General features: G+C 35.7%; 1 protein-coding gene across 1 annotated transcript; it reads right to left on the bottom strand.

Moving 5' to 3' along the window:
• Positions 1-1,064: 1,064 nt before the first annotated feature.
• Positions 1,065-1,594, bottom strand: LOC111411014 (precursor of CEP9-like). The gene has a single exon (XM_023041591.1). The coding sequence runs from the start codon at positions 1,520-1,522 to the stop codon at positions 1,121-1,123; it is 402 nt and encodes a 133-aa protein (XP_022897359.1). The 5' UTR covers positions 1,523-1,594; the 3' UTR covers positions 1,065-1,120.
• Positions 1,595-13,457: the final 11,863 nt, after the last annotated feature.

Genomic DNA, 13,457 nt, shown 5'->3' with positions numbered 1-13,457 from the left:
GATGATGAGAACCAATTTTTGTCAGTCGACATAAATGACTGAACGATAATTCAACATCGAATAATGGATGAACCGACCGAACGTTGCCTTACCTATTGGACGGCTAATATTCTTTGTGGCTTGTTGATTTCTTCCATTGGAAGTTAACCCTAGTCGAACCTACTTACCATATCCCGACTTACCTTATGTTGGCCACTTGACTTACTATATATATTGGTGTCTTTGCCTTTGTGGAAACCGTCCAAAATTGAAGCCGTGAGGAAGAAGAAACTGCCGTGTCCAGCCGTGTCTTATGTCTTCATCTTCTTCGTGATTTCTTCTCCACCCAAATTGCTTGAGTCTTTGTGAACCTTACCTGAGTGGTATCCATCCTAAGTGTGTGGATTTAATCAACCAAGCAAGAGAAGAAAGCAACCATAGGAAGAAGAGTAGCCGGCGGTATGGGTTCTTCCAGTTTGATGTTGAAACTCGGTTTTAATGGTTAACTGAGCCCGGGAATCAGCGTGAGCAGCAAGAGGAAGGTCCTAACAAACATTATAACAAGTCATGATGGGTCTCAACTGTAACTTTCTTGTGATTTGGTTTTGATGGTTTTGGTGCTCTGTTGGGATTATGCTTCTGCATGTTAACTAACGCAATAACATGCAGACAGAGTGCTTGTATGCATGAAAAGCTTGTAAACATATATGAGAGAGAGAGAGAGAGAGAGAGAGAGAGAGAGAGAGAGATTATTTATAAAAGTTTTATTTATAGATAAATTGGCTATAACACGCTATATTATACATAAAATAGATTCAGCTGAAATGAAGCTCAGGAAACTATTTGAAAAGGAATATCGAAAATAATTAATGATACACTTGCACCTGCATCTGATGAAAATCCATAATATAAATTACAATCGATAATAAGGCTTGTTTGAGCCACATTATTTTCAAAAAAAATCCTTCAATAGTGATGACATCATTTCAACCACACATTCTTCAATAAAATAATATTACACACAAATCTAAAACTTTTTCTTATTTTTTAATCACACATTTCCCATTGATTTAAATGCATTTTCTTCCTAGAATGTGGCTCAAACATGGGCTAAATCTACTTATACATAATACATGCATGTTTATGCATTTAGTCCAGTGGTCTTGTTTGCAAAAGAATGGCCAATACCAGGACTGTGCCCTGGTCCTGTGGGTCGAAAGTCATCAGTCTTTCCAGCAACGTTGTCCTTTTGGGCTGGAAAAGAGTGCCCAATTCCAGGACTCTTTCCTGGTGATGTAGGTCGAAAATCATTTACACCCATTGCAACAGAACTGTCGATTTCATGTTTTTGATTAGTTGGTGGGGGAATGCGCTTTTGTCCTACAATTTGAGGGGAAGCATTAGCGGGAAGAATAGCTGGAAAATCGTGTTCTTCTTGTTCCTTAAATGGTTTTAGTTGCCTTGCTTCGGTAAGTGAAGTTTGAAGGCAGGAAAAACCAGCAAGAAGGAACAGAAGTAAAGGGATATTCTGTATGTAGGCCATGAAAGGGAAGGTGGATATGCAAATGTTGTTCTTTCCTGCTTTAATAAGTCTGTGCTTTAGAAGAGGGAGATATATTTGTTGTTTTGGAGCTGAATATTTCGAATCCAGAATCGTCTTGGTATTTATAGCCTTGGGGTATCACATCATGTCAACAACTTAACCATTGAATGTCCTTAGTGAAAATAATAATAATGATAATAAAATTCCATAATGTGGTACTTTTTCTTTGGATGGTTCATATTAATTTCTTAAACCATTTAATTTATATTCGAATTGATGCAGTGCTCATCTCTTCATGTTAGGATCTTTTGGTTTAACTTGTTTCTTCTTGAATACCCGTTGAACGATCCGATAAGTTAGTTCAATATCATTCATGAGAACGAATCTTTCTCGAGCAGTTAGTTTCACACGATTAATATATGGTCATAAATATTGACTAATTAATATTTCACTTGGGAGTGAGATAAATATGGTTTATACGTGAGAGTAATGTGATGGTAGGTGGGATGGATATCTCCAAGAAAATATATTTGGTAAACTTTGGTGGAACTTGTTATAGACCTAAATAAAGGTTCCACGTGTTCACAACCTATGCAACCAAAGTCAATGTCTAATATGAGGTCACTTGGCAGAATGCATCACTCACATTTATTATGAGCTCCTTATTTGATTCTTACGGCATCTCCAGTGCAACCTACGGATTACAATTTAGATGGCATGCAAGTTAAATGATTTTTGATGTACGTGACACTTATGTCTATAAAAACATATATAAGTTTAAAATTGGTCTCCAACTGGTCGTATTTATGACCGAACAATTATTTTTGAAGTGTCTTATTTTTTTAAAATAAAAATAAAATAATACCTAAATTTGTATAGAGAATATAATTTTTGTCAAGTTAGCACGTCTAATAGAATTTCTAAATCTAGATTAAACTAAAAAATGTCCGTTTGTTCGTTGGTCCCATCAACTTGATAGAGTTTTTTTTTCCCCTAAACACTCTATTTTCTTTGTCTGGTAATTTCTTTTAGCAATCCACGGAAGCGTAGGAGATGCTCTCACCTTGATAATTGGCTAGTATACTCACAAAGAGATGTATCTAATGCTTAGCCCATATATGGGCTCCATTATTTTCAAAATATATTTTTTCAAAACTCATTTTCAACTACACATTCTTTCATGAAATAATATTATTCATAAACCCAAAACTCTTCCTTATCTTTTAACCATACATTCTTTAAAAAATCAATATTCTAAATACATTTTCTCCCAAAATCACATTCAAATGGAGCCCAAACATGGACTTAGTCAAATTATTAAGGATTTTGTGTCTTAATACATCAATTTGCTCACCTGTTTATTTACTTTTATGCTCTCTCCCCACTCACTCAATAATTTATTTATTTATTTATTTTATTTTATTTTATTTCTTTTGAGGCTTCAAACTCCCCTACCTCACCCCCAAAAACATAATGCATCTGGACTAAAAGAGGTTATCGTCCTTGAACATGACATAGTTGAGGACCAAGTTTCCATCGACTGTATGCTTTGCTGTTCACATGCTGCATGGGTGGTAATTATTCATTAATTTTGGCAAATTATATTTCTTGCACTATAAAAAACGAAATTAACGAGCATAGGTGGCTTCCCACTTAATTATGTCTACTTATAATTAATGTGAATGGCTCATATTTCAAACACTTTCGGTAAACAATTCGAAGTGAAAGACAATCTGTCTGGGGTTTAAGTTTTGTTTAATAAATGGTATGACTGCTGAATTATTTAGTGAGAATATTCCACTAATTTACAATCATGACAAAATGTATTTAGTGAGAATGTTTCTCTAATTTACAATTATGATAAAAAAAGTAATGATATTCATAGTCACCCATTGCAATACTCGACCTACGCGGCATCCTACATGGCTATTTGTGATATGGTACGTTAATGTGTTAGGTTGTTTTTTTTTTTCATGCATTAAATTACTAACACATAGCGAAAACAGTAATGAACGACTATAAATAGTATTATTAATGATAAATGGTATTTTTTGCAATACCAATAAATTTCTGCTTCCATACTTAGAATATAAAAATAAATAATCTTGCTGCTTTGAGAAGAAATAAAAAAGGTAGTATTCATTAATGGACTTTGCTTGTGACCATTAAAAGTGCCCGACCTTGCCTGACCATGGTGTCTAATGGATGTACTGGACTGGAATGACAGTGAATTGTATTTGGTAGTTGATTTGATCAACTTTTCATTGTTTATTTTATGGTACTTCAGCATAAAAAATGGCATCACTGAACCCCGAAGAGTCAAACTGCGGATATTCTATTATTCTTTTCAAAACCAAAATCATGATTTTTCATAGGAACACTTTAGCAGATTTGGCATCTATCTTTATTTAGTATACTATCTCCAGTTGCTCATATTACTATAGGTGGTATAAATGTGTAGTCATGAATATTGAGTCAACCTGCTTGCCAAATTATGTTCTGTGCTCTTCACTTCCTCCTGGATGATCTTAAACACCAATAATGGTATATAACATTATTCATTACTCAATTTAATCAGTATAGAATTTGCTCAAATACTTGTAAAATAATGGTATTTATAAGTGAAGTTGATAATTAGAATTTCATGCGTCTCTGTCACATTCTGTTATAATTAAAATACATCTCAATTTTATATGAGAACGTGACGGCTATCTAATACCATTGCATTGACTTTTTTGTAAGTCGTAGCAATACTTATATTTTTATTTGCATTGGGGCCAGAAATTTCTAGAGAAGCACCAAAGGCAGCGCATATGCAAGACCAGAGAAACCGCTACTTCAGGGGGAAAAAATGAAATTTTGTTGAACAGCAGTACTTTTGTTGAATATATTATTCTTACTCTTTTATTGTATGTGCGACTTTTTGACCTAATTATCATATATTATAATATTTGGACCTTTGTGTACAATTTAATTAATAAACAAAGGTTTGACCTGCACTGATTAGATTCTTTCGGTTGCTAACGACGGACCCACCAGAATCTGCCACTATAAGAGTGGTGGCAATAGTTGGACTGCTGGAGCTTTATGATGCTTTATTTTATTGATTATAACTTCATATGATTAAAAACGAAAGTGTGTCTTGAAGTTTGACCCGAATTTGTTTGGGTTTTGGTGGATTAATTAAAGTGGTGCCACGCTCGAGCGTCGTCGTGCTCCATCTCATGATTCGTTCTGCATTTGACGCATTTTTTTGATGTTATTTTTATTTTTAGGACTTGTATTAAGGTTTAGCATGTTCTCTATATATAGGAAACTCTTCTTTACAGTTAGAACAATTTAGACAATATTGTAAACACAATATCTTTATATTCTTTCTCCATATTATAGTCAGTTCTCCTTTTCCTCTGCCAATTTTCTCGTGTTTTGTTACTTTATATTGTGTCATATAATCTCGTCTTTATTTCCTAACATGTGGTATCAAAACGATACATAATTCTTGCTAGTTTGTTAATAAATGGTACTAGAGCCCAAGATTTAATTTGTTCAAGGTTTTATTCAAATGATAGCAACCATAAAGTATGATATTCTAATTTTGGATTACAGCACTAAATTTTAGTTATGACAGGTGAAGATACAAGTAGTGCTCGCTCGAATGGATTTGCACGATGCTTTATTAGAATTTGATAAGACGCCCTTAAATTGATCGATGGAGGAGAAACAATGCAAAGATCGAAATCACAAATTCATCCTCATCCTTAGAATCATATTCTTTAGGACCTTTTGAAAGAGAAAATCGTAGCTGCGTTATGATTGAAATTGGAGCAATTGTACATGATTAAGAGTCCAACTAGCAAATTATACCTGAAGCAACATTTGTATTCTCATCATATAGCAGAAGGTGTGTCCTTAGAAAATCACATTGCCGTGCTTAAAGAAATTGTCACTGGCTTGGAAACTTTGGATGTCAAGTATAATAAAGAAGATTCAGGGATGATTTTATTGTGTTCGTTGCTTGTTTCATACATGTAGTTTAGAGACATGATATTAAATAGTCGTAATACACTCACCATTGAAGAAGTATATGATACTTTATTTTCAAAGGACAATATGAAGCATTTTGTTTGATTTGAGACTCAATGAGAATGCCTTGTTGTTCATGATGGTTATAAGAGGGACAATTCGAAGTCTAACTTCAGTAATAAAATTTGTAACTATTGCAAGAAGAAATGGCACATAAAGAATGATTGCTATAAGTTGTAGAATAGATTAAAATTGGCTACAAATCAAAAGGGAAAGCAACAACCAGAAACTTCAAGTGAGGTCAATGTTGTCGAAAATTGCTACAACAATGGAAAACTTTTGGTTATTTCTGATGGTGACTCCAAACTTGAAGCGAACTGAATTCTTGATACTGCTTGCATTTTTCATATATGTCCAAATCGAGATTCGTTTTCAATATATTAAACAGTTTTAAAAGGTGTTGTGGTAATGGGTAACTATGAACCCTATAAGATAGCTGATATTGAAAAGTCATAATTAAGATATTTGATGGGACAGTTAGAATACTTGATAAGGTGAGATACGTTCCATATTTAAAGAGAAATCTTATCTTCTTGAGTATTTTTTATACAAAAAGGTACAAGCTCAGTGGTGAATGAGGAGCTTTGAAGGTTAGTGATGGTGTCTGTATTGTCTTACAAGATTTTGTAGAATCTTTGAAGATCAATTAGCAAAGGTTTGGTACTTTTGTGGATATTCGATTGGATACATTACCATTGGAACTTGATTTAGGTGTCATCACATTCAAAAGCACAGGGAATCTGATTTAATTGCATATGCTTTAAGCATAGTTGAAATTGTTGAGTCTAACGAAGAAACTTCTACAGAAACATTTTGTGGTGTTGATTCTGTTTCGTGGCGTGTTTCGGTCCTGTTTGGCAACTTTTGAATTATTTATGATTTTATTTCTCGTAGTGATAATTCGAGTAAATTTTCAGAACCCAAGATAATTCTGCTAAGCAGTTTTAGGATTCATTTATCCTAACTAGATTTTGTGAAAGATGTGGAGAATTTTGTTTGTTGGGGAATTGGTTGAAGTTCTTATTGAAGAGTTTAGTTTTTGCCTTGTAGTAGAATTTATCTTCAAACAAATAATTTTTGAAATTTGATTCATTGCATAAAATTTGGTTCAAGGGGAGATTTGTTGAAATTTAACACAAATTCTGTTGGACTTTGGTAGATTAGTTGAAGAGGTCTAAAAATGGACCAATGAATGATTTTCGCATTTCTTTTTGCTCCCTGAGTGCCAAGCTCCCGTTCAAGTGCTCAAAGCAAGGAGCTTGACGCTCGCTCACCACCAACCTTCGCTCACTCAATGCCAAACTGGTACTTGAGCGCCGTAACGTTCTATCCCATGATCCGTTTCATGTTTTTCAGCACATTTTTTGATGTTATTCCCATTTTTATGACTTGTATTAGGGTTTTGGCATGTTCCCTATATAGTATCATCTTCTTTTACAATTAGAATAAGTTAGACAATATTGTAAACACAATATCTTTGTATTTTTTCTCCATATTATAGTGAATTTTCCTTTTCCTCTGCCAATTTTATTGTGTTGTGATTGATGCTTCATATTGTGTCATATAATCTCATCTTTATTTCCCTACGAGTGGTATCAGAGCGATACATAATTCTTGCTAATTTGTTAATATTGTGTGGGCCACAATTAATCAAAATGATGCTTATGTGATGTTGATTTCTCGAATATTGGAGCTTCCATGTTAACCAGAGGCTTGGTGCGATAAAAATTATGTAAATTTCGATTAATTGTTTGATCTTCTTGATTGAAACAAAATGGACAAAAGAAATCATCATTTGGAGATTATGACAATCATGTATATATGTGTTATAAGCATGTGTAATCGATTGAAAAACAAATTTTCAGAGATATCCACATCAGCCAAATATGAGAATGACATTAAGTACCTGTTTGATAACCATTAAAATAGAAATCCTTTTTTTTAAATAATTTTCATCCACACATTCTTACAATAAAATATTTTGTACATAAACCATAACTGTTTTTTACTTTTTAACCATACATTCTCCAAAAAATCATTATATCAAAATTTATTTTTCCCAAAAAATTCATTTTAATGGTTGTCAATTAGGGGATAAGTTTACAAGAGGTGTAAACAACTCCACTTAATAAGTTAATAATGCACATACAAAATATCAAACATGCATTTAATCTTGATGCTTGACTTTTAATAAAGAAATTATACAAGGTTTCTATCTTTTAATTGCTATTTAGGAAACGAAGATAAAACATGGTACATAAGGGAGCTCAGCCTTAATTCTAGCTAAAGGTTAAAAGAAAAAAAAAAGAACCTTTCTTGGAAATCAGGGCAAGGGCACATGAGATCTTCCTAAATAATGTAAAAATCTTCTAACATATTTTCCCACTCGCAATACTTTCTCCCATTTAGAAAAACCAAAGAACATTCATAGATTCTCAGGATGACGTGACGAGATGCTCACGGTCACATGAGCAACAACATTATTAAGGAAACAAAATCAAATATATGACAACGAAAAGGTACATAATATTCAAACTCTAGCCCAATCTCAATTTGTTTATTTTTCTCAAACTCGTGCATATATTTTTTAGCAACTAACTTGACCATTATAGTGCAAATGATCATCGAACCACTCTTGGGAATGGCTAATGGCCAATATTGTATGCTAACCGTGTTAAAACATGCAAGTAACGCATAGGTGCACATGACAACAACAGATATGTCAACTAGTAAATTCTTCTAATTTGAAAATCAACAATTTTCTTAGAGTATGTGTTCCAAAAAAATAAGAAATATTTCAAAACAATTATTAATAAAACTGCAACAAATTAATCAATGTTGTAGCCCCCGTTTGACCTCCATTTTTCAAAATGAAAATGAGTGAAATAGTATTTTTATGAAAAATAAGTAATTGAAAAAGAAAGAAAAAATTTCGATTTACGTGTAGTATTATTTTATGAAAAATTGTGTAATTAAAAATAAAAGAACAAAAATAAAATGTAATTTAATGGTGATCAAATAGGGTGTAGAGCAAGAGTCTCACCAAACATCCGAGGGTTCCCAGGTAAGGCAGTTTGAAAATTAATATATTTGACAAGTTACCACGTGGGACATGGGACTTTATATTTAATAGTGGTATTAGTCAAAAAAAGCAAGTGATGAGGTTTCAACTGGCTTGCCACAGCCATCCATTCCAACTGAAAAAGGATATTCTTTGAAAGGGACATTTCATGGTTGGCTCCTGGAGTTGGGGAAGTACACCTCTCACCATCAGATTCATTCTGTGCGATTCTAGGCTGTAGTGTGTGATCATGCTTAATTAATAAGTAATTTATTATAAATTAATTAGACAGTGTGCATGATGAACAAGAATCTTCACTATGTCTTTTCAATTATATTGGTTATTAACTCTTGGATTTCATTTTAAAATATCAACATTATTAAGAAGAGTAGTTCAATTCTTTATAAATTAGTTTGTATTTTCATCTTTATTCGATATGAAATTTTATTCTTAATATACCTTCACAAGATGATGGCTCATTTTAAGTAGATCAATTTTGAAATTTGTAAACTCATTTTTTGAGTCTTAGTTGGATTGAATAGCTCGTGGAAACTTAATGGATTCTAACACCATGTTAAGATTTAGAGTTCCATCTTAAAAGTTCAACTTTGTTAAGAAAAGTAATCCAAAATTTTAAAAGTTGGTCTATGATTTCATCTTTATTCGATGTGAGATTTTATCCTTAACATGCCTTTGCAAGATGATGGCTCATTTGAGTAAACCAATCTTGAGGATGCTCATTTTTTTATCTTAATCAAATTGAGTTACTCGTTGGAGTTTAATGGGCTCTGATACCATGTTAAGACTTGAGGTTTCATCTTAAAATGTCAACCTTGTTAAAAGGAGTAGCCCAATCCTTTATAAATTAGTTTATGTTTTCATCTTTATTTGATGTGAAATTTTATCCCTTAATGTTGGTCCTCGATTTAATGTATTTTTTCGATTTTAATTTTGGAGTTTACAGTAGATCCAAAGAACAAAACTAATTAGACGAGTAGCTTCATTTGTTTTCGTTTTTGGCTCAGCTTAATATTGCAATATATGTTGAGTTCTATCATCACCATAGTAACAAAATCGTTAAAAAGAAAATTGACACATGAACACATATCATATATCGAAGAACATCTCAACGTCCTCTTCTGCTGCTGTAATAATTCACGATGATGAAAAAAATGTTTACAAAAGAAAATTATTCATTTTAGTTGTTCTAATCCTTCCTCTCACTCTTTTTTATGGCAATACACAACTCTAATGACAACCCTATATTTATAAGATAAATTAGGAGAAACCAGTTTTACAGCTTGACAATATATATTTCACTTCTTGTGCACATGACTTTATTCACAGTGTCTGCTTATATGCTCTTGAAACAAGAACATGGACACTTGATAATTTCTAAAAGAAGATGTGGTCACTTAATTGTGGTAATTTTATTTGAATATTATTTTTTCTCAAACTCATTTCTAATAACGTATTCTTCTACTGAATAATTTTACATGAAGACATTTACCTTTTTTTTACTTTTTAAAAGCACGTTCTTAAAAAATAAAAATCACTTCAAATAATCTCTCCCAAACAAATACTAAATATTGATTTATAGTATCAAGATTTCTACATGAGGCAGCATTTACACTAAAACTCCCCAGAATTTTAATCCATAACTTCTGAAGTTACTTATTCAAAACTAATAGCTGAAATCATTTTTAAATGTTTCAGGGATGCTTTTAAATGTGGACCTTAAACATTATAGGACGCCATATATTGTAGATGTCCCGAATTAATTCAATATTTGTTCCGGAGAAACGATGCTAATTACATTTTTTTTTTCCATTTTTTTGTTTATAACAATTACTTATGTCACCCTATTATACCCCTTCAAAATTGCTCTACATGCATTGCACGGTTCTTTTTATTGGCCAAATGAATTAAAATTATAGATTATGGTCCTGTCTTCGGACGGAGAAAGTTCATTTTATTAGTCTTTTATTTGAAATTTAGGTGAACTCCCTCCTAAATCTGTATTTTATTTTATTCATGTTATTAATAAGTACCCCTGTCCCTGTGCATAAAAAAATAAATTAGGGTTCGTTCGCTCGTCAAGTTGGAAGTTATTATCAAGTTAATGGTCATTACACAGCAAGGACCGCTAGATAGCGACCTATACCCATAGGCCGATCCTACTCTGGACGTTAAACTCAGTCTCCAAGTCGGCTCATTGTGGGTGATCAACGGAGTTGCCCCTCGAACGAGGAGCTATCAGTTTTCATTTTCCATATAAAAAATATTCAATATATATTGCTAAGATTTTTTTATTTTTTATTTTTTGAAGAATCTTGTTTTTAGCACGGTCATGGAAATTATAATCTATACTGCAAATGTCCTAAGATAGTATTAATTTTTTTACCTTGTCCTAACAGAAAAATGGTAACAAAATAAGTATTGTTGCGTGTTGTCACACCTGACCAACCTATCTGGATGATGGCCCATTCATGGTGATCCACTTGGCATTTCTGTCGAGGTGGCACACAATGCCAAGGTGGGCTACATCCGAATTACTTCGAGCCGAAGTCCATCTACCGAGGCTCCTTTTTGTCCGAGGCCTACTAACCGAAACCAGGCTGCAGGAACCTGTTAAGAGCAGCTGAGGCCCTCAAGTGGAAGTATCATGACAAATGGCCGAAGCCCCGAAGCTGATGCGCGAGCCTCTGAACCACAAAGAAACATCCTCCATGGTCACTTCTCCCAAGAGATCGCCTGCACAGACCTTATTCGAATGATTGATGAAACGTTTATCATAAGCATAAAGGTTAAGTCTTCTCACTAGCATGGAGGCCCTGCACATGCAATAAATGCGCCGTAAGCTAGCAAGTCAAGCCCCATACCTACGAAAAGATGTTTGAACTAAAGAGATGAGACCACGTGCCACTTCATCCAAGGGCTCCCATTTCATATGTATTACTATAAATACTTCCTTGTGTAATATCAAAAGGCTAATGCAAGAATCAATACAAAGAACTACATTTACTCAACTCTCTCTCAGTTCACTTGCAATACACAAATCAAGTTTATACACATTTACATATACATTTATGAACACCGGTTGGTAATTATTATACAATCGGATAACGAACAACCCGCCGGATTTCGAACGTTACCGTCCCGCGTCGTTGGGCTACTCCCACGCCCATTGAACCGCTCGTTTTAGACCGTCCACGTGTCTTAGCGTGCTGGACATTCGCCCACGCAAGCGCGGGTGGGATCGACATTTGTTGGCGCACTTTTTGGGGTCAACAGATTGGCGCCGTCTGTGGGAAACCATACCATAACCACGAGCAACTTTGTGGTAAAAGCTTACTGAAAAATATTTGGGCAACCCCCCTTGAAAAATGATTTGCTCTCGAAAAAGAACAGGAGGAACCCCTATCACTTGAACAAATCTGAGTTTGATAAAAGAAATATGAGTTCTAACGAAGATACCCCCCCAGGAGGGTAAGAGAAAGCACGAATGTGCCTCCCCAGATTGCTGCCCCAGCAGCTCGGTCGAGGGTCCACCACCACCGAAGGAGAGGTGGAATGCATGCGACAGCACGACTGTCAAGAGAAATGGCTACCCTGGCAGCCAACATGAGGGATATTGCCAACCAAAACTTAGCCATGAGGGAGGTCATGGCCCAAATGCAAGGCCAGTGAGGCTTTCCCATTCCTCCATACGCCCCCCCCCCCACGGGCACCATCAGCAAGAGGACGAGGTTCAGAGTCATAGGGCTGCCTCACCAGACTATGGCCGAGGTGGAAGCCCGTTCGAGAGAGAAGTGGGAGTCGACATTTCCTCCAACTATGCTTCTGGCCGACCCACCGAGGCCCAAATGAGCCACGATGATTTTCCACCTCCATATGAGCAAGATCCAAGACATAGGAGAGCTGGCAGTGTTTTTTACAGAATCAGCCCCGCTGAACTGAGGTTCAGTCAACAGCAGGCTCAGCAGCCTCGGACAAGGCCACAGCCTCCACTTCCAATGCCCCAGCAGCCGGAGAGAAGGCATGAAAATGCCCCTCGCGGTGACCCGCAAAGGAGGGAGGAAGAGGCTAGGAACCGGCCCGGACCCTCTCACCAACAACCAAGGTATGAGGCCTATGACTACGATTCTGATGAGCAGTAGAGGTCCTGTGACTTGGATGATGATGATGAGAACCTGCCATTCTCAAGAGAGCTAAGGAATGCCCAGGTCCCGAGCCACTACGTCATGCCAAAAATACCAAAGTATGACAGGAGAGGCGACCCAGAGAAGCATCTCAACACTTACAAAACTCACATGAGCCTGAGGGGTGCCACCCCAGCCGTGAAGTGCAGGGCTTTCCACTTAACCCTCAGTGGAGCGGCTGAAATCTGGTATAGCAGGTTGCCACCTGGGAGCATCCGAAGCTGGCCCGAGTTCAAGACAACATTTTTGAAGCGATTTGCAGTGAGCAAGGAAGGAGAGGCCCCCATCCAGCGTCTCCAAGACATGAGACAGGCACATGGGGAGTCCCTAAAGAGCTTCCTATCACTTTTCACCGACGAGATGACTTACTGCGTACAAGTCACTGACAGAGAAGCACTATCTGCATTGAGGGGAGGCCTGAACATGAACACCCTATTCTGGAGGGATGTGCAGAATCAAGACCCCACCACCTATGACGCCCTACTAGAGATGATGAGAAGGGAGATAATCAATGAGAAATTGATTGAGCATAGGAACAGGGTAAACAGAGGCCTCCCACCTCCTCAAAGGCAGCGAGGTAGGGGTCCGA

Source organism: Olea europaea, chromosome 15, assembly GCF_002742605.1.
Source record: "Olea europaea var. sylvestris chromosome 15, O_europaea_v1, whole genome shotgun sequence".
Lineage (NCBI taxonomy): Eukaryota > Viridiplantae > Streptophyta > Magnoliopsida > Lamiales > Oleaceae > Olea > Olea europaea.
The sequence above is the reverse complement of the archived record's forward strand: the minus strand, read 5'-3'. Positions and strand labels throughout refer to the sequence as shown.

Bases quoted from the DNA above. Each gene is read 5' to 3' on its own strand.
- LOC111411014 (XM_023041591.1), bottom strand. From the start codon at position 1,522: ATGGCCTACATACAGAATATCCCTTTACTTCTGTTCCTTCTTGCTGGT.